General features: G+C 39.3%; 2 protein-coding genes across 2 annotated transcripts; both read right to left on the bottom strand.

The window, feature by feature from the left end:
• Window positions 1–1,927: 1,927 nt before the first annotated feature.
• Window positions 1,928–2,969, bottom strand: LOC108116847. The gene is made up of 3 exons (XM_017228902.2): window positions 2,858–2,969; window positions 2,608–2,787; window positions 1,928–2,548 (listed from the first exon to the last, which is right to left on the bottom strand). Exons 1-3 carry the CDS (start codon window positions 2,906–2,908, stop codon window positions 2,276–2,278), a joined length of 504 nt encoding a protein of 167 aa, XP_017084391.2. The 5' UTR covers window positions 2,909–2,969; the 3' UTR covers window positions 1,928–2,275.
• A 6,176-nt stretch (window positions 2,970–9,145) lies between these two features.
• Window positions 9,146–10,036, bottom strand: LOC108116843 (cilia- and flagella-associated protein 299). The gene is made up of 2 exons (XM_017228899.2): window positions 9,685–10,036; window positions 9,146–9,625 (listed from the first exon to the last, which is right to left on the bottom strand). Exons 1-2 carry the CDS (start codon window positions 9,988–9,990, stop codon window positions 9,230–9,232), a joined length of 702 nt encoding a protein of 233 aa, XP_017084388.2. The 5' UTR covers window positions 9,991–10,036; the 3' UTR covers window positions 9,146–9,229.
• Window positions 10,037–21,963: the final 11,927 nt, after the last annotated feature.

Here is a 21,963-nt window from a genome sequence, read left to right as displayed (position 1 = left end):
TCCTGCCTGCATTTGGCATAATGCCAGTGGCAATTAGACGAAAGCTGTTCCCGCCTATCCAAGACTCGTAAAATATCGACCTACACACGCTGCATAGTTGACAGTTTTCCGGCCAAAAAAAAAAGAGAACCAGAGGAAAAATCGAAATTCGGAGCAAGAGCGTTCATTTGCCAGATGTCTGACATATGGCGGCATAATTTATGCGAACATTGAACCGGATAGTGAGTGGAAACTTTGCGGTCCGATGCCGCTGCATTTAAATTCTGACAATTGTTTGCATTGTCCTGGCAGCACGTCTGCGGCATTGTTTAATCCCGAGTTTTCGACATCGATGGGCCCCATCGATGGCTGCTTGTTAATTGACCCACATTTGTGATCGGAGTACATAATTAAAAGAAAATAAAGCGCAAGTCCAGCCAAATAAACCCACCGACAGGCATTTCCCACAAATAACAATGATAATAATAATAAAAAAGAAAGTTTCACAGCGAAAATACACACTTGTTCAGTATTAAATAAAGAACAATAATGTGGTGATGTAAAATACCCTGTATGGGGTTAATAACAAGTGAGAGTGTTGAGTGCAGTAAAATAGTTAATGAAAAACTTTACAAAATACTTAAAGTTTGAAGTTCTTGGTATAAAAGTTTACTGAGGATGGGCATAGTGTCTCTGAAACCGACAAACTCAACGTGCCACATTTAATTTGCCCAGTGAATTGACAACTAGGGGGAAATAATGCATATTAATTGCGACTTTTTCACGTTTTACCAACTGCCGACATTTATCAGGCATTAATAATTACGTGTTAATACGTGAAATATGATTAAATTTTTATCAGTTTACATGAATCACTTTCGCACGTCTGCGTGCGAACAAGGCCAGTTTATTGGCTTCATTTGGCGATGGACCGCAGTGGAACTGACGTTTGCCCAATCGGAATTACAATCGCAATGCCTGTGGTTCTGCGTCATTTGGCAACCTATATCCCTGTCCACCGAAAAAAAAAATCCTGAATCTTTTGGCCATTTGCATTGGTTTGGTTTTGAGGGGAGGTAACATCGTAATACACTGCGTATACGCAATGGCGGCTTCTCTGCGTATACGCAATAAAAAGTGGTGAAAGGCAAGTGGGACAACCGCCTGCGATGGCCATTAAATGCAACAATAAATTCGGCTGGCGACTCCGTTGGCATGCCCGAAATTTAATTAGTTGGCATTTAACATTAAGCATTTCCACTGGCTCCTGTCATTTGACTTTGTTTTCGTTTTCGTTTCGTTTCGTTTCGCTTTTTATGTTATTTTTCAGTTAATTAAACGCACGCCAACATTTCGCCATTCTAAATTGTGCGCAATTAAATTTGGAATTACTTTCAACTGAGTATTCGTCGTTGCCTTTGCCAGCAGCGGCTCGGCAATAACTTAACCGGAAATTTTATTGTAAGCCCCCTCTTTCAGCCTTGCCAACTGTCACTTTTGATGGGCAACCATTGGAGCGTAATTAGGCTACTACGGTGACCCCCTAAAAAACACCCCTCGAAAATACCAAGCAAATACCTCTTTCACTTGAAGAGATAACTTTAACATGGAAAGTTACCACTGGCAAGCCTTTAAGTTTTTGTTTAACTTCGTTTGTTTGCCTCTGGAAATTGCACTGTCTGCCGGTTTCATTATGCAAAATGCAATAGTACACACAAGGCGATGTGAAGAGGTTGCTTGTCTTCCTTATGAGTCTCAATGCTCAGACTTATCCTGGCTGGATTTTTTGTTTTTTGGGGCTCTGAAGGTGCCCGAGCACTCACCCATCATCTGCCAGACTCTGATGGCGTTCTTTACACTCTAAAAGGAGAAAGTATTAGGAGTTCGTAAAAATAGACCTTAATATATTCTTATAGCCAAAATAAAATATTTATTATTTTGCAATACAAAGTATACAAAAATATTGAATATTTCTGCATTGGTGAATAATTTTGATTTTCTCTTTAGTAAAACCTTAAAACTGCAAGAGCATCCTGCGACCTGTGCGAAGAACAACAAAGATTCCTTTATATATTTTTTTATATCACCTGCAAAGAAAAGCACACAGACAGAATCTGTGGGTGAAAATATAAAGGAGATGCTGCTTGCAGTTCGTGTCTGTCTGTGCGAAACGACGTACGAGTATAATATTTATATTATTGCAACTGCGGCGCCACATTGCAGCGACATGAAAATGTTTGGCGTTGCATGAAAACCAAACTTAATGTGCACTCCCACAGGGATGAGGAGTTTATTGCTACTGTGCCTCCACCTTCGACTGAATATTCTCGTGCTGGTTTCTCGTTCGTGACTGGATAATAGTTACTAAGATCACAATCAAGACCACCAGCAGGATTAGAATGCTGGTGATCGACATACCCAAGCTGACATATTTCGATGCAATCGCAAATGTGCTAAATAGAAAGGTTAGCTGCATGCATTCTCCTAGTTTCTCAAAGGAGACACCTTTTGCAAAGAAATAAGCAGATACGGCGTTCAGCAGCATCAAAATTAAAAGCATGATCACAAACTAAGAAAGGAAACGTTTTTAAATGCTTAAAAAGGATAACATTGAGTTGAACTTCTCACCACTAATCGCATCTGCAGACGAGTCCTCGAATAATTTGAGTAGTAAAACCAGGTGCTAAAGGCATAAAGCAGGCAAATGTGGGCGGTTCCCGCAGTGACCACCTGGTGAGCCAGCTGCTCATAACTGATATAGAGGGGCAGGATATTTGCAAAGATTGACGCGTTCACCACGCAAATTATCTGGGGAGGAGGTTTCGTGAGGGAAGTTAAGAGGTCAAATATGTATTCCTTATCGGCAGGTGCAACTAACCGCCGTAAAGAAAAGCAATAACGATATGATTTCCTTACGGGAGATCAACATAATGGACCTCAAACTGGTAATTTACAAAAATAAAACAACAGTAAATGATGTTAAACTCAAGGAGAGCTAAGTGTGCTTGCTAAGAGATTTGGTAATAAATTTGAATTTGTATTGCCCTGTTTGCTTAGTTTACAAAAATGTATGTATCCTATGTAGCTGTATACCATAAATACTTGAATATAAAGACAATACAACAATTATCTTTGTTAAAAGTTAAGAGTTAAAAGAAAACCAATACTCATTAGTTTTTCATTCGCCAACAATGAGGTGATTAAAAGAAGAAGTTAAAAACCTACATCCTGGTATTCGTTTGATCTATTGCCACACCTTCATCCGTTAGACTCTTCTCCAGCTCCTTTTAGAGCAAGGTCTTTCTAGATTGCCGGCCTATTTGATGAGCGCAAAATCATTCAGAACAAATTGAAATTTTTACCCATCGCAAGGAAGCTTATCTGCACAACGCAGGCACTTGTACTTGGAGCCCATTTTATGCTTTACAAGTAGATATATATGGGGGGAAACTCATTCTATGGGGAAACAGCCAGGCAGCCGGCGCTAATTCATCAACAGTAAAGGCAATTTAGATACTCATCTAACCGGATATCGACAGCCAGGCAGTCGACAGGAGGCAGCCATGTAAGCAGATACCCTCGTCCTGTTCCGAGGACTCTAACCCATCCATTCCTGCGGCTGCTGGCATCGCGGAGCGTCCTGCGTCCTGCAGACAGGGTTTCATAAAATATTGATGGACGTGAAGTTGGCAGCGCATACTCGCTTCCTGTTCCGTGTCTGTCGCAGCCATAAATAATTTGCTGTAAATGCAATCGTGGGGTTATGGGGGAGGGCATGGGTAGGGCTTGGTGGTTCAGAGGGCGTTAGTGGGCGGTGGTGGGTGATGGGTTTGGTTATGGGCGGTTGGAGGTCGTCCGTTGGTGTGGGAGAAACAGCAGGACGATGCTAATGGCAAGGCGCACGGTGCGAAAGTGTTTCGTATGAATTATTCGACGGCAGCCAATTTGGAGTCACGTTTGCCGGCACAATTGAAACTGAACACCGACCATCGAACCACCGGTCATAATGCCAGTCCAGTGTTGGCGATTGTAGATTACACGGTTAATTCAAGAGATAAACAAACAGCTAGGATAGGCAATATGGAGAAATACAAAAAAGTTATTGCTAAATATTAATTTAATATAGGGGACAGTCTTTTTGGGAGAAATTACTGATTTGGATCGCAAAATATTACAAATTTTTTGAACTTTTTCGCCAATATTTGTCGTAGTTTTTACGACTTCTATCGCATTATTTATGACTGTTTTTCTCTCATAATTAAACTAATGATTGTTTTGATCATTTAACAGCCAGAACTACCGATCCCTAACAGATTTCGGCAGAATCTGAAAATTCATTATTTTTGCGTATTTTTAGGGAAAAATTAGTTTTTGATTTTGATTGACAATCGAATAGGAATTTAAAAACGAGCTTAATGAGGTATTACATTCCATATTTGGACCATTTTTAGACTTTTTTATTTAAAAATCCGAATTCAAAACAAGATAAAACAGCTAAAAGAAAGACAGTTTTCTGCAGCTAACGATGCCCAGCTTACGACTTTTATAACTTTTCGGCTGAATTTGAAAAGTCAATTTTTGACCCATTTTTGTATTTTTATAAGGGGTGCCATCACTTTTTATTTTTTACGAAAAATGTGCAAAAAATGCATATTTAATATTTCAAGGTAAATAGATTAGAAATTAAAAAATGAAAAAAAGAGGTGTACCATTCATTATTGGAAACTTCTTAGTTTTGTTCTGAACAAAATATTTTTTTTAAAGAAAAAAAAAAGATAAAAATATATTCTTAACAGCTTAAAGACTGATTGTTCAACTAACGTTAATTGATAGAAATTAAGATTATAGTTAAAATGGTCAATAAGATAATGAAGATAATGTTTTCCAAAAAGTAAATATTTATAAAATAGCTAAAAATTCTGTCAGGAGAAACGCTTGTAATATTTTAGCTAGAGAAAATCCCATTGGGCAGCACTGTGCTCTTGTTGTGAACCGCCTGTCGAAATAGCGTAATTTGTTATGTCTGCCACTGTAGCCGTACCATGTCTATCTTCGGGCCGGGCTGGTTTTTAATAGCCATTCTGGCCATTCTCCCGCTGGCCGACTGTTGCTCAGCGGTTGTTGTGCCTTTATCGCCGGACTGCCTTCTCCGCCGGCAGGGTAATGTGTATTTAATGACGCCATCTCATGTACAATGCCCGTATCCCGTATCCCGTGTCCCGTATCCGTGCTGCCATGATCCTGGCCTTGTCGGCGGACACCGGTTGTTCCCGCCCAGCGCCTAATGTCCAGTGACCGCAGCCATCTGCAGGATAATATGCCCCAGCTCCTGGACGTCGACGGGTGCCAATAAAGCTGCGCCTGTTGGCAAGCATTTCAATTTCGTGCCCGCCTCGCTTTTTTTCAATATTTTTTAAAATGCCTGCCATAAAACGTGGAAGCGGTAATGTGCGGACAAGGCAGTTTAATTGCCCTCCTGCCCCGCTCTTGAGGGCAATCAGCTACTGTTTGTCTCAGATTATGATGGGATAGCCCTCAATGTGCATAAACAGTAATTGAATTTAAGTCTATTCAGCAAACAACTGCAAGCGGACTAAGAAATTCGATGATAAGATGGAATTTTCACCGGAAAACTAGTCTTGTGAGACAGGGAAAAGATAAACTCTTAATTAAGAAAATGAATATGAGTATATGAAAAGTAGATAATCTATTCAATTTTCAAAAAAATGCACTTAAACTAAGAAGTTGGTGGGTAATATATAATTATATTTCAAATTTATTTCCCATTAAAACCAAATTTTCTCAGTGATACTATGCCCATTTCATGCCCCAACACATGCATAGTCCTATGAGCATTAATTAATTCAGTACGCTTATCTTGGCGATCCAATAAGTAGATTTCGAATGGCTGTTGTTGCAGTAATAATAATAATAATATCAATAATGCTTCTAAGTGGGGTTAATAAGTGCCCAGCGTGTTCAAATGCTTAGCTGAACGACACTTCCTCTCAAACAATTGCACCTAATTGCAGACACTTCGGATTAGTTGCACTTGCAACCCCTCAATATAGGGTTTATATATACATTCCACCCCCACAATGCAATCTCATCCCTTGTTCAATACAATTTCCATTCAGCTTGCAGCGCAGCAAAGAGAATATGATAAGAAGCAAAAGGGAAATTTGCATAAAGCTTTTAACCTAACGATGTGACATTTGCTTTTTATGTGATTCATGGAGCTTCCCGCTATTGCTTTTTTCTTTTTTCTTGCAACTCAGAATGCAACAGCGACCAGCTTCCGGACAATTATTCAGCAATTTTAAACACAACAATCGGTGGGCAGTAAGGGTCGGGCTGTGGAGATCTGGTTGCATGGCTGATTGCCTTTGGGGCCAAAAAGCTAGGTCCTTCGATTCCAACATCGACTTGGTCGCTTAAGCAGATTGAAACAATCTCGGGGATGGGTAAAAGCTTATTTCTGAGGAGGGGGGTCTTTCTTTGGCTTTTAACTTTCGCCTCGGCTGCCATTATTATTATTCTCCGGCGTCTGCCTGCAACTGTCAGTTGGGTAATTTATAATGAAGTTTCCTTATTGACAGTGGCAGCCACCGACTTCGGCTTCCTCGGAATTCGCACTTCCGCTGCAGTGATTCTCCTGCAGTTCGGCATAAATTATGGATCCAACTATAGGATACATATATATATATATATATATCGCCATAAATTGCTTGTCAAGTCGCGAGCGAGACAGGCCAAGAGCCAGGAGCCAGGCTAACTAAGATGCCGGCAAACAAATAACAATCAAAATCACTTTTCGACCCCAAGTCGATTTATATGGGTAAAATCTGAGGCACTGAGGCCTTAATCGCTGAGGCCAGCCGCATCATGAGATCGTCAATCGTTTTGATTTATTGCTATTTTATTTGCGCATATCCTTATTTGCCTTCGCCTCGCAAAACTTCGAACCCCAATCTCGGCGGCCGAGGCTATTTTATTGTTCGATAGCTTATCAGGCGAAGGCAAACAGGCCAAGTCAAGCCAAGCACCAAGCCTTGGAGGATGGCAAATATCATAATTTTCGCAGGACACGCTGGCTTGTGTTTGCTTTCGTCCTGTCACAATGCCGTGCAGGGCATAAATCTGAATTAAATGCCTTTTTGAGCGGCTTCCAAGGCTGGCCGAAGGAGAAAATGTTTATATTCAGCACATTGTCACTTGTTGTGGCCACTTTCTTGAACTCCTCTCTGCCCAGCCTCACTCCCGGACTCTGGACCTGAAATTCCGCTGGGAACCGCTGCTCAGTGGCCCGGGCAAATAAATATTAATCATTGTGTAATAATTTTCTGCTGTCAGCTAAATTCAAGCAAAGTATTCATAATCCACAAGTAAGAACCGCTTTTGACAAATCGCTTTGCGGACGGACTCGCATAAATATTTATATTTATATTCCGAGTTGCGGAGGCAGTTAAAATGCTTTTAAAGTTGCCGAAAGTTTGGCGCCAGTCACTGATTTGATTTTTCTTCTCCATGACGCTGTTTTTTTTTTATTTTTCACCGGCTTTTTTCAACTGTAAATCAGTTTGAGATCCTTTGATGTGTTTTAGGCTTCTGCGAAACGAGATTGCAATAATCAAAATGTAATAAACAGGCCCTCTCACACATCGGCTTTCAACTCCTTGGGTCAAACAAAAATTGTTGTTTATGCATGGGTCCCTTGTACGTGATTGTGTTAGTGTGTGGGAGGACCGCCTCATCTGTGTGTCCTTTGTGTGGTTCTCAGCATTCGATGCACGTAACGCATTGTTTGAATTTCATGGCGACTTTATGAGTTTTGTAATCAGGTTTGTGAGCAAACAGACCCAAAAACACACACGCCGTCTCGCACTCACGTGTTAACCTGCACATAAATATTGTTCCTGGTCGTGGGTTCTCAGATGTGGGCGTGTTGACAAGCCCACCGACCAGCCAACCACCCGTTAATGCTAATGAAACCCAAAGTTTTGGGACCCTTAACTCCCTCCAGTTCACATATTAAGCCATTTTGTGGTCTACAAAATCCACTTAAAACGTCTGGCGGCAACAAAATATTTTATTGCATACTTTTATGCGCAGACATTACCTGCACCTCAGCCTCACCGATCGGTAAAAATGCTCAACAATGTGATTTATACACGCTGGAAGCACTTAAAACTAGACACACACTTTCACAATAGACTGTCCACGCCTCCAACCAAAGAAAAACGCCCCTTTTGTTGTTTGCTGGCACTTTTGGAGCTCTTCCAAGGCGCAGAGCTTAGTCAGCACACACAAAAAAAAAAAAAACAAATCAGTTTATTTTTCCTTTAGTAGATACAACCAAGACATTTTATTATGTTTACTTGCAACTTAAATATCATTTTATTATATTGAATGATAAAAAAAATAATTAAAATCTCTATGGAAAGGCTTTAATTTTATCCCTAACTAAGATATTGCATTTTCATAGGATTTTTCCCGGTGATACTCCATTGTCTGGTTGCCAAACAAAAGCCGCTCTGCAGTTGATGACCAGAAATTAACTAAGCAGCAATGGCAGCAACAAAGTTGCCAAGACCGAAACAATGGGCCAGTCTCAAAGAGCAGCCCAAGCCCCCAAAAAGCAAACAAGTAGTATTTCCAACCCCTCGGTTTGCATGTCTGGCTATCGGTTGTCCAATCCGGAGCATTAAATAAATATTTGCCATGCTCTGCAAGAATTTTGAGACCCCCATCCGACATCCTTAGCTGTCCGGCTGATATTCTAAATATCATATCATCAGCATTTTTCGATAGAGTCTCGCCCTGGACATGAGGCCCATGTGGTTTTTCAGGGGGTTGGGATCGTCCAGTGTTTACCATTTATTTTTTGATTTGGGTATTTAAGGTGTGGATGGATATGCAAAGGCGGGCGTGCGTGTCTAAGAGAGTGTCAGAGTGTGTGTGTTTGTGTTTGCAGGAGGGGTGACTTCTATGTGTGTATATGTGGTTTTGTAGGCAGCAGAGTGTTGACAACTTAAGTGGAATTTTGCTTGCTCGAGCGTTGCAAGCATTAGCTTTTATCAGATGACATTAATATTGAATGAAGGACAATTATTAGTTGGGCTAAAAAAGGAATATCCCAGATATTGAATTTTGTAGAGAAAGACACTTTTTTTTTGTAAAGTAACAAGTTACTTTTTTATTAAAATAATTTACTTTGCTTGCAAAACCATTAAAACTAATTTAAAATCCGTTAAGTCTTCTTACGGACATAATGGTCGTACAGAATAATAAAACCATATAGATTGGACCTGATCATCGAACGTTTAACGTTGCTAGAAAAGGGATTCTTTTTAGTGGTTACCGGTATGTTCTTGTGATCACCCTTGTGAGCAAACATCAGGCCATATTCCGGATGAGCTACCACTGTATAATTATCATTGTCATTTGAAAAAATCTTCCTGCTTTTCCAGTCATAAAAAACAATGTCACTTGGCTGAGGTTTCAGCATCTTTTTCTCCTCAAATACTGCCCGCCAATCAACAGCATTTGGTCCTTTGAATCTGCAGTTGCGAAGACTGGCCTCAAAGTCAATATATCCTGATTTGGCGAATCCACTTCTGCCACTAGTTTCCAGAAAGATAATGGTCTGCAAACGAAGTGGTCATAACCCATAAGCTTAAACTCTGGAATTAATTAAACACTCACTGATATCTCCTGCTGGACATTATAGGTTTCGCGTTCAACCAAAGCTCGAAGAGCAGGATCCGTTCCTTTGAAATATTGACTGTAGTATATCTGGGCAGAAACCGTTGGATTCAGCAGCTGTTCCACTTGTTTTTTCATACTTAGGAACTCATCCTCCATATAGAAGGTACGATGCTCCCTGTAACCGAGTTTTGTAAGAGTTACGACAGTTTTGTGGAAGGGTAAGTATCGATAGTCTTCCACGGTGGTAAAGGACTGCAGATATTCCTGATAATTGCTAAACTTGGCAATGCTAAAGTCCGCCATTATGGTTATTTGTCACACAGTGTTTGTACAAAAAGTGTTGACTTGAGGGCAGCAGAAATGGGTTTGATTTAAGAACGTTAGGCTACTCGTTTTAAAATGATTTACAGTTTAAGTAACTACAGCTAGCCGTGTGAATTAGGACAATATACGTATGTGCTGAGGATGACCACAAATTATGGAAGTTAAGGTTTAATGAATACACGTAAAAATAAAATGTAATCACCGCTAAGAAAGGGGAAAATTTGAACACTTTTTGATAACATATAAATACATATAAAAGAACATATAAATAATAAAATATTAATTCCAATATAAGTCCAAAATTAAAGTATAATATGGATGACCAATTTTCTTCAGTGAGTAAATTTTATTTGCATTTAGTATACAGAGCCCGTTCGTAGTTCGATTTGGCTATGGTGCCTCCAGCACGTTCTGGCCAAAACCGCAAATATATTAAAATAGTTTAAATAATCCGGATCATGAATATGTCGATTTTGTGGAATTTTTTAATAAATTTCGGTTGAATAGCACTCTCTGCGGCGACTTTTCATTCGGCGCATTATCCAAATACCGCAATGGGCAAAAATATGCATTTATTCATTTATTTTATTTGTCTTTGTCGTCGAGCATGTTCAAATGAAGGTTTTTCGGTGTCCGAAAAATTCCAGAAAGCAGAGAAAACATGTTAACTTCGTAAAAATAAGACCCATGCCCTAGGAAAAGTCGTAAATGGTGGAAAGTATTAAAGCCATGCCTGACATTCCATATTTAGGATATGTAGATGCCAATGTTTGGATGGAATTTTGGGTTTTTTGGGTTCAGTAACCTGCGGAAGAGCCTATTTTAAATTCAACAACACTTTCGCCAGTGACGTAATTTCCGGTTCGGCACGCACACATAAACAATCGTGCAGCTGACACAACAATAACAAAAATGGCCGACGCGTGCTGAACATTTGAATTGGAAATAATTAACTTGAATGCTAATTAGTTGAATTATCAATGGGCGACTTTGTAAGTCCGACATGAGTATTTATTGACATTAAATCGACACGAGCACACACGCATGGCTATAATGTCAGAATGGGGGGCGTGGCAGACGAGGTTTATGGCCCAATGGGCTTTTGGCCGTGATAACTAGAATGTGTTTTTAGCCGCATAAATCCTCATTCAGGCAATGGGCTTTGCCAGGCATTTAAATATATATATCAAGTGGCAGCCCAGCATAGATACTCACTATTATTTACATGGGCCCCCATCAACAACTGCAATATAAGACCACGGCATAAATCATCAGGACACCCGCTCAGACAATTTTGTAAAACACTCAGAGTGTCCTTGCCTTTCGCAACGTTTCTGTTCCTTTCTGTTTCCTCGGCTCACTTGGCATGTGTTGAATAAATTTATTGTTGTGCATAATGCTGCCCAAGATCGCAAAGCGTAAAAAATTGCCATTATGAATATGAAGTGCATTGCGTTTAAGGATGCAAGATGACTGAGTGCGAGATGGGGCAAGTATGTGTATGAATGATGGCGGCGTTTAAGGACACGTTGCATCAACAGTAGCACAGCTCGTAATTATGAATATTAATTGCAGGCTAAGCGCCAAAAGTGGCAGCCGCAGGATGAAGGCGTGACCCTGTGGAGAAATGCAAATATACGGAAAACTAATGGTGCAAAAACGGAGTCTATGAATAAATCACAGAAGATTAGGTCCCAAATGATGTGAAAAGGGATAAGGGCACAAAAGTGTCCATCACACACACACAAACACAAACACACAAAAAACATGAGGAAACCTAAACAAATAGGACCAAAAAGTATTGGCATGGAAAAGGATACGACCAGAGGAAGAACACACAGTTCATATCTGCCTAAATGCAAGTCTTCATTAAATTTGCATATGTCGATATTTTTGGGGGTCTCGCCACACATGCCACATGTTGAGACTAAACGCAACTTTCTTCTACAGAGTATTTCTCGAAATGTTTATAGGCGAATATCTGAACAGCTTACATGATTTCATATGTCGGATGGAAATCGTCAGTCCAATTAAAATTCCTTCTACACTTCATGATCCTCTTACATAAGACGACGACGACGATTGCCAGTAAATTCTAACCAAATTATACAATAAAGCATTTTACAACAAGCTATTTTAGCTGCTCAAAATAAAACCATAAATTCGAAATCGAAATCGAAGGACATCAAGTCGTAGTCGTATTTCATGGAATTTCGGCTTACGAGTTTATTGAATTTTATTTTCATACTTGCAAGAAGGACTTCCTAGATTTTCTGTAATTATTTGCCATGTGCGTTGGAAAACTTTGCCATTTTTGTGAACGAGTGCACTTCAAAGTTTATGCGCCAAGTGTTACATGGCGTATACGTAATTTTTCATTTCATACCCAGATCCAAGGCACTCTCACACATATCGTATATGTATGTATATCCTTTGGACTGTCATGTTTTACATAGCCCTCCCGTGCGTGTGTGTTAGTTTCGAGTGCTCTCTTTCCGTGCCCTGTTGATGTTTAGTTTTTAGACAAGCCGGCAAATATATTCGAATTTTATGCAAATTTTAATTGCTTTACTTTGCGATGGAAATTTACGACCGCAGCAGTGGCAAAAAAAAAATAGAATGAGGAGTGAACTTGTCTAAGGGGAAAGGAATCATCTGCATAAATATTTTAGTGGTGCTAAAATAAATAATAGCCATTCTCGGTGGTTAATTCCTGACGTTGTCGGCAATTAGCCAAGGAGTCAATAGGGCAACTGGCGAAAAAAGGAAGGGCAAATCCCACTCAAGGAGATTTTATTGCCCAACTTGGATTTTCTTTGGCCAGATAAAGAGCTTTTCTCGCACAAGCTCGACAACAGCTCGTCCCCAAAGGACTTGCGAAAAGTTTGAAATTAATTCGCAGAAATCACTCAAAAGGATTGCCAACATGGCCAACAACACATGTGTCCATTTCGACTTTCTCTCCCCAATATTTCCGGCTTCTTTTATTTTATTTTTTTGGACAGTTGTCTTTGCTAGACAATTGACCCAGCTGAGTTTTTTATTTGATTTCCTCTGACTGACTTGAACGCTCTTTTAATGGCCTTCTAATGGTGGACCATGACATTTTTATCGCTCTTAACTTGGACAGTTTGTTAATTTATTTCCGTCCTTTGGCCAGAGTTCAAACATTTCCTTCTTCATTTATATTTTACGCACTTCTCGCCAAAAGAGTGTTTACTCACCATACAGTACTTCGGACAACGAAACCTAACTGAATATTATTTAAAAATAGGAGAATATTCCCCGCAAATTACAAATTATATTTCAATTAGCTATCTTTGTGGTTTTAGCATATAGCTTTATGTTATTTATTGGTCGAAATTGAATGTGAATTCCCCTCGATTCCATTTTGTTATTCCATTTAATATCATTTTAATCTTTTACGACTCGCAATATTGAAATAACATATTGTATTGGTCCGAAAGCCCCAAAAGTCTGGGCCTTGAGGGGCGTTTACCCTGCAGTTGTTACTTTTTACGAGCATCAATTTCTGCCACATTGACATAAATGTGCATAATAACCAAAAATGCTTTTTACATTTCCGCTGCAAAGGAAGTCATAAATAAAGCCATAGCCAAACGCTGACGGGGCATTCGAGCTCCGGCGTCTTCGTTGTCCGGTTATATCCGGCGAAAAAGAGGGCGTGTCCCCGCCCCATTATATTTGTGCTGCATCTGCGTCGCCGCCACAATGGGCGCAAATCAAGTTATTACGGCCCATGGCCGGACTTTTGCGACTGCGTCACATATGGCGAGCATAAATAGCCTCAACACTTTGCAACGATCCTTCTGTCCTTCTGTTTTCCCATACGCCCCGTTGGCCAGGCTAACTGGCTAGCTGGCTGGCTGACTGGCTACAAACTTTCTTTATGCGCTTTCCATGAACATTTCGTGGCAGGTTTATGTATTTAATGGACTTTGCACAACTTTCTTTTCTTTTTTTCTTTCTTTGGTTTGCTGTGTGTGTTTGGATCCTTACTCGCTGGCCCTTTTCTGTTTGGCAATTGCGAGAAGCGTCTGCATCGCAAGTTTTCGGTAAGGCTCGGTCGCATTATGTCCATTGGCAAAGTTTCGTGACGCCAGCATTTATAACCGCTTCAGCGTCCATTTTGATTATTAGCCAGCGACACAAACAAAAAACACTATGCGTGGGATTTTATCCTCAATTATTTTTGTCGCCTGCACAGCAGATTCACTTTATTGGCGGCGCCACAGAATCCATAAATAGTCCAATGCATTTTATGCGAGGGCGGGAGCAAAAATCAAACAACATTAAAAAATTGATTTCTACATCTACTATAAGGTATTGATATATATTTTTTTAAAGTAAAATTTTTATTTTTAAATATTAGTTCTTTCCTTTCTTTCCTCTTTGAATACAATATTTTATATTTATTTTTAATATTTCTCTTATATTTAAAGCAGCATTTCATGGTCCAGCTGGAGGCTTTCAGTATGAATGCCTTTCACCATCAACCTTGGCATTTTACGCAGCTCTGATTCACCTTGAACTTTTGCCAGGAAAACGGAAAAGAGATAGCCGAAAGGGCACTTTTGTTCGCTTCGTTTGAAAACATCTTTTGAAAGAGCAACAGAGCATATGGTTCGCCCGAATTGTAAAGTTCAAAAGTTAAACCAACATTCGCAGCAGATATGGTAAGCATTCAACTGCCAATGAATATGAAAAAGAGGAGAGCTCTCAAAGATACCAACTAAATCGTGAATTAATCTCAGCTGCTGCCTTTTAACCCGTTTGACTATGTGGATGTATATTTCTTTCTCAGTGATGTTTAATATCTAGCTAGTAAATTTGTATTCATACATTTGCCAATTTCTGTGAAGGCATTGGACTTGGCAAAAAGCCCGACATCGTGAGGCAGCAAAAACCCAACACATAAGATGGCATTCTGCTGTCGACGTCTTTGCCTTCGGCGAATGTTCTCGCAACATTATTAAAATGTTGTCAGGCATTCCGAACAAGTCAGTGTGCCGTTTTAGTATATTTCATATTTGCAGCCAAACAAGCCTTACTTATAAGTTGCACGTTGCGACAGCAACACTAGACGCAATAACAGGCGAGCAAGCTGACTTATTGCTTTAAAAAAAGACATCGTCGAATGGTAGTAGCTATTGAGCTTTAAATATATTGTATTTTGAAATCTGTATTTACCTCTTTCTGTTGTAGGAAAAACAAGCTATTAATAGAAGAGGAAAATGATGATGTGACTAAGCATTTGCTGATGCCATGAAGTGAATAAAAATCGAAATAAAATGTTAGGTATCAACAAGCACTGACAGCGGCGACAACGACACTTATCGAATGCGAAATTGATGAGCTAGGAAAATGACAGTCCAGCTGGGATACTGGCTCACGTCCCTCGTCCTCATCAGCATTCCCAATCTCCCCTGCTCATTGCCCCCAATCCCCAATACCTCGGCGTAATGAAGGCCCGGCGGACTGTGTTCGATAAATTCCCGAAATTGGTTCTGACTTAAAGTCAATAAAAGTCCACTTAAGGCTTCATTGTTGCCCGCTCTTTTCGTTTTTTTTTTTTTTTTTTTGATAGGGAGTTGGGGTTATCCTGCTGTTCACAAAAATTGTTTTTTAATGCGCGCACATCAATAGACAAGCCAAATAGTCCATCGCAAATTTAACTACTACCATTTTCGTGCTCAATTTTGTAGCTTCTGTAGCGTTTCAGCATCAGATATTAGGCGACAGCAGGAACGAAGCTGATTTTCCAGGGGTTTGGCTGGGCACTTTGGACTTGGTCCACTTGGGGGATGATGTTTTCACAGTCAGCTTCAGCGCCATTTACCTGTGAAGTCAGGGATAATGTCAGTGATGCCCAACAAGTGGCATGGTCTAAAAGCCAGGGATGAGCACGGCTTAAACTGATCCCAACTGAACCCTTTTTCTGGGTCATAAAGCTAACCGCAAACTACAATTCTCTGAATTGCAAATTTGTATGTTATTTATTAGCTTATGTTTGTATACTATTAAAAATTGTAATTCTGAGACATTGAAAAATAAATATAAAAAATTATAAACTTAATGATTGTAAAATCACATTATATATAAAATAAATATTTAAGCTATTTTCCATCCCCAAAACAAACATTATCCTCCATACTTTCCCCTCATAATTGGAACATTTTTTTCCAGAAGCTTTTCAAAATAGCCCTCGTTTGCGGGGTAGAGATTTCGGAGGGAGAATCCCTTTTATGCCCTGTATCTTTGTAGCGAGAACAATAAGTTTCATATGCCCCTTTTGCTCTTCTTTAACGGGCTAATGCGAGTTTCCCAACAAGTTTCATCGGCTCTGAAGTTTTCCCTTGCTAAAAACAGGTTGGCAAACCGGTGGATGAGGAAATGGGGCGCGTGTGTGGCTAATTAGAACACATTTCTTCAATTTAACCCCCAACAAAAGTCAGGGAAAAACACGAGTAAGTTTCCAAAGTGAAAGCTAAAAACTCCGGGAACTCAGGTCGCTTTAATAAAACAAAATGGGGGTTGGCTACACTTACACACACACACACACTGACAATCTCCTGATGAATATATGCGCAATTATAACTCAAGGTAATTCACTGTCGTACCTTTGTTAAGTCGTTTTCAATGAAAACGCTTCAAACTTTTCGCATGAATGTTATCGTTGTTGGTTGGCTCACAGGTCGCGTTGTTGTATTTGACAAATATTTATGCTAATAAATGCGGCGGCATCAACGAGGTGGGAGAGTCGGAAAACTGTCCTCCCCTCTAACTGAAACATTGTTGCTGCTCTTTGCGGCCAAAAACTTTCCATGAGAGTTCAAACTCCAGTTGTGAGCCAAAACAACCACTGAGGGACAACCCACTGCTGCGGTCGATGATGCGAACTTAGCCACGGTAGTTAGTAACCTGTAAAGTGGGAGCGGCTTAAAGAGCTTTAAGCCCTTGCTACTTATAGTTAGATTAATTGTTTCATTTTGGAAATGATATATTTGAAAATTTTAATTAAGCGGGAAAAAGTAGGAAAGATATATCCGTTTCTACTCATAACTTATTTAAGCCCATGATTAAAGTTTAATTGCTTTTGGGTTTATGAAGGGAAAACGAAATGTTTACAAAATATAAAATATAAAAATTAAAGCTTAAACAAGAAAGTGTAGTTTATATTTATTATTTTATACTCTAATACTTCTTTCATAATATTTTAAATAAAAAAAAAGACTCACTAATAACACCTGTATCTAAATATCTCGAAGTTCTTGATTCTCCACCGCATAAAATAAACAATTGAATGCTTCTTTTACCTTTTGTTTCTCCTCAAGGAAAGGAAACCGAACTGTTGCTCAATTAGAAATGCCACAACCCTCTAGCCGAACGGGCTTCCCGGCTCGACTTTATTAAATTAACGTTTCATGTTCGTTTAATGAACAAAGGAAGACGAAAATAATGATGCCACCAAGAGGGAGGCGTTTTCCACAAGTAGGGGGTTGGAATATTTTTGGGGGGAAGGAGGAGTGGATGGCGGCAAGTAAACGTGTCGCATACTCAACGAAATACAAAAATAAAAGACGCAAATGCGAAAAATGCCGCAAGATGTTGCCGTTGGTGCTGATGTTGCTGCTGTTGTGGCTGCTTTTTGCGTAACAAGCCACTCTAATGACAATATTGGCACTTACAACAACAATGGCAACAACCACAGCAGCCGCAACAACAACGACAACAACAATAATAATTTTTGTGGTTATTACCAAGATTACAACGGCAGGCGGCAATGGCAACTTTTTGTGCCTCACACCAAGGGCACGTACACAGTAAGAAAAAATCTGAACTAACTTGATTAATTACTAAGTAAATTATTAAACTGATAGAAACCTTTAAACTTAAAAGTTTCTTTGTTAAATAAATTACTTTTTTAAAAGTTTATTAAAGACAGGATATTACTTCTCTTCTATCAATTTTTCACCGTGTACACATACAGAAGACCACCAAGAAATGAAAGAGAAACATGTACGTAGCCAAGGAAGTCAAACTCACACACGTGCAGGCGACGCACCTACACATGTACAAACATTTATAGTCTACTTAGAATTTAGCGACATTTGCCGTGGAAAACAAGTATCAAAGAAAGGCAAGCTGAAAGAAAAGAAAAAGAAAAGCCGACGACGGAATGTTTTCATTTTTAATGAAGGCACGTAAAATGCGAAAAAGTCCTACGCACACATGGGCGGGCCTTCATAGATTTGCTTTAATTATAATTCCAGACGCGTTTATCACATCAACAACAATACAACAACAACATGGGGACCCGCACACACTTGTACTTGAATTATTATATGGCACTCACACAGTAAGCCATTACATCTGTGTGTAACCACAAAATGTGTTTTTCATAAACTAAATCACACACACACACACACATAGACATTTTAGAATGTCCTGTAGGTGGTAAAGAAACCTTCAGGAAAACTCAACCATACAAACCTGCTGTTATCCTGCTGTTATTTTTGGGGTTCCTTTGTTCGACTGAAATATTTATATGCATTCGTATGACAAAAATTTTACAACAGTTCTTTTGTATACATTTTGTAGATTTGCCCTTTTTGCATGCTACTCATCCAACTTCTTGGGCTTCTGAATTCTTGATGCGGCAATTTTGCAACAAAAATTATCTTTTCTCCCCTGGATTATCACAAACTTTTGGCCAAATTGCAATTTTCTTAAAAGAAAACATAACAAAATAATGGTGTAGTAAAATTTTGTTATGCTTTACGTGCAGAGCTTACTTTTGGCACAAACAAACGCAAAAGTAACAAAAAATTGACAGTTCTAATTAGTTCATGATTTTATGAGTGCAGACAGGAGATGAAAACTTTAATTATTTGCAAGAGGATCTATGAACTTTGTTTTTCAAAAATGTAGTTTTATATGCAGAAGATAGTTTAGGTTATTTATTTGGTAAAACATTTCAGAATAAGACTCATTCATTCCTAACAAAATATTTGTATGTGCCATAAAATATAACTTTTATTGTTTGCCTGAAAAATTGATTTTTTTTATTTTACAAAATCTAAGGTATTCCTGGCAGTACATTTTAATAACTACCTTTTTCTTTTAGCATTTCTCACTGCCTATATACCAAGAGATTTAGTTATGTAAACACAGCAGGCAAATAATTTTGGTATTTTAGTAATTTATACATATTGCAGCATATGCAACCAGAGCCACTAATCCCCGCATAAGCCCAATGTGCTTCACAGAGCAGCTGTGCTTTATGGCCCCATCATCAAAACCAAAACAGCAGACTCCCATGGGGACACACGCCAGGACACTCTGTGTTTCCCAGTTTGTGGATAGATTAGAGGCGGAATTTGTAAACACAAACTAAACATTCAGAAGTGTCAAACACTTGACTCTCAATTGTGGAATCCACAGACACCTGGATTTCCCAAAAATAAAGTATATTCCCTCAGTCAATGGGGTTAGGCAAACAAACACTCGAAAGACACGCCAAAGACTAAGCTGACAAAGAATGTGCTCAAATATGAAAAGAAGGACAAGAACGATATGCAGCCAAGATTGGGAATAATATTTATTTGATATTTCCCATTGCCATCGATGTGGCAACAACAATAACAAATTGCAAATATTTGTGCAAGTTTCAAGCAGCAAACTTAAGCCAAAGTGCACACACAATCCATCCAAGACCGAGACCAAGTCCAAGTCCTCATTCTCATCCTGATCCTGATTCCATCAGAGCCCATAGGATGTGCTTAGGCATGCAATAATCTAATGTGCAAATATGAATAGTGAATGTGTGAGGCGGGCGAGCGAGCACAACATGTTACATGCCACTAAAAATCTAAATAAAGTGCCAGCAAGGCGGAGAGGCTTCTTTCATAAAGCGCAATGCAGTGAAAGATGTTGGTTCAATAGCTTCATCACATATATATACGACTATATATATATATATATATATATTACAAATATAAGAGAACTTTGCCTTCGGCCTGTTTGCAGAGACCCCGCCGCCGCAGACCGCCAGACACGTGCACTTGAAAACGCCAAAGTCAAACCCAACATCGACGCCAACGCCCGGGCCAAAAGTCAATAATAATAAGTTGGGGGATTCGAAATACAAAAAAAATCCAGTCAGCCTCTGGAAAAAAAGGGGCTGAGGAGTTGAAAATACTCAGACAAATTCGCTTGAAAAGGGTAAAGGAATGTAATAATACTTAAAACTTGAAATTCGACTATTTTGTGCCGGCTACAAGGATAGATATGACAATTTGGCGACAAAATGTATGAAATTTCTATAGCTTTCAAAACAAAACTAATAAAACAATAAAATTCGAAGGAAATATATTATTTTACAAGGGTTTCGCTCTATTAACAAGTTTATCAGATCATTCTTTAGCTTTTTTATAAGAAATTTCAAAAAATTATAAATATTTAGTCTGCTTTTCTTGGTAGACATTTTTGGCATCACTGAGCCGCCCATTGCTGCTTCCCCACTCTCTGCCCACTAGGCGTATGAGTTATAAGCGAAGTTGCTGTAAGCCTTTCAGTGAGCTCTGTCCGCCCTGTATGCCTGTCTCTGCCCAACTGTTTGACTAGCTGGCTACCATGCTGCCAGGCGGCTTGGCAGGATTCGAACTCAGAGGAGGACGTGGTGGGCACGTCCCTATCTTCGGTTGACTGTTAGCGCTGCCTGCTTGACTTCCAAGTGGCATTTACTCATTCTTTTCTTCACATGTTTGCCCAGCCTCCGATTCCACTGCAGTCTGCCTGCCTCGATTTGTCATTTTGCTGCCAAGACGAGACAGAGGCGGCTGAAAAAAAAAAAAAAGAAATTCAGAAAAGCCCTCAATTCTGTGCATACTTTTGTGTGTCGAATTTGAATTCAATTTCCGACGCTGAAAGGTTTTTAATCTTGTTATCAGGCAGCTGCTCAACCGCCCCGCATGCAAAACTTGGGGATTTTCTGGCCAGCAACCCTTGTTAAGCGTTGAGCAGTTGATTAGCTTAACCTTTTTGCCGTTATGCAATGCCCCGTGGCAGGCGATTGTTTTCACATATTAATAATTTCACATATTCAGTTAGGTTTTTCGAGTGGGAAAAGCGGAGGAGTTTCGTTTTGTCTTTTGAGAGCATAACTTGGTTATTGATTGTGGGCAGCATTGGTGTGTTTCATTGCGCAAACTTAATTTATTTAAAACAAGATAATGAAAACTTCTTTGGATATTGGAATTTAAATGAAAATGATGGAAATATTTTTAGCTTTGCCCATATGAGAGCTGAAGATATTGATGACTAGCCATATTAATATGAATTCGAAAACCAGATTTTTCATGAACCTTTTAATTTATAATAAATGACTGAAAGGCTTCTCCCACAAATAGTCAAATAATAATAACCTTTCAGCTTGAACATTACTTTCATTAAAAATTCATCAAGGAATATATTTCATTTTGGTTATTTTTTTGCTGCATTAAAGGACGAAATCAGTATAAGTACTTTTTGGCTAAGATTGGAATTTTTCCTGGTGTTATATTTTTGCCCAAAAAGAGACTCTCCTAATAACGTCCCACACATCATGCTTCAATAAAAAACCGCATTAGTCAGAGCAATTTGGAGAAAGATGGGTAAAAGGATTCCAATGTCCAATGGTCAACGGTTGCCAGACAGTTGGACACTTTCGTAGGTGTCCTTTTTTGGGGCTTAATTAATTTCTTGATAGAACTGCTGATGTGAGCACTCATCTGCCATTCGTCTGTTTGAAAAATAGAAAGTTCCCAGGGCACATGAAATTTTCCTGATGTGCGAACGGTGTACCAGGCTATCGATCTCACTCCAGAACTTCATTAAAATCACTTGCAGTTGTATATTGCCAGACACCGGGATTTATTGGCGGCCATTAAA

Source organism: Drosophila eugracilis, unplaced genomic scaffold (genome assembly GCF_018153835.1).
Source record: "Drosophila eugracilis isolate 14026-0451.02 unplaced genomic scaffold, ASM1815383v1 contig_415, whole genome shotgun sequence".
In the NCBI taxonomy this organism is placed as follows: domain Eukaryota; kingdom Metazoa; phylum Arthropoda; class Insecta; order Diptera; family Drosophilidae; genus Drosophila; species Drosophila eugracilis.
Note: the sequence above shows the minus strand (reverse complement) of the source record. Positions and strands in the feature narration are given on the sequence as shown.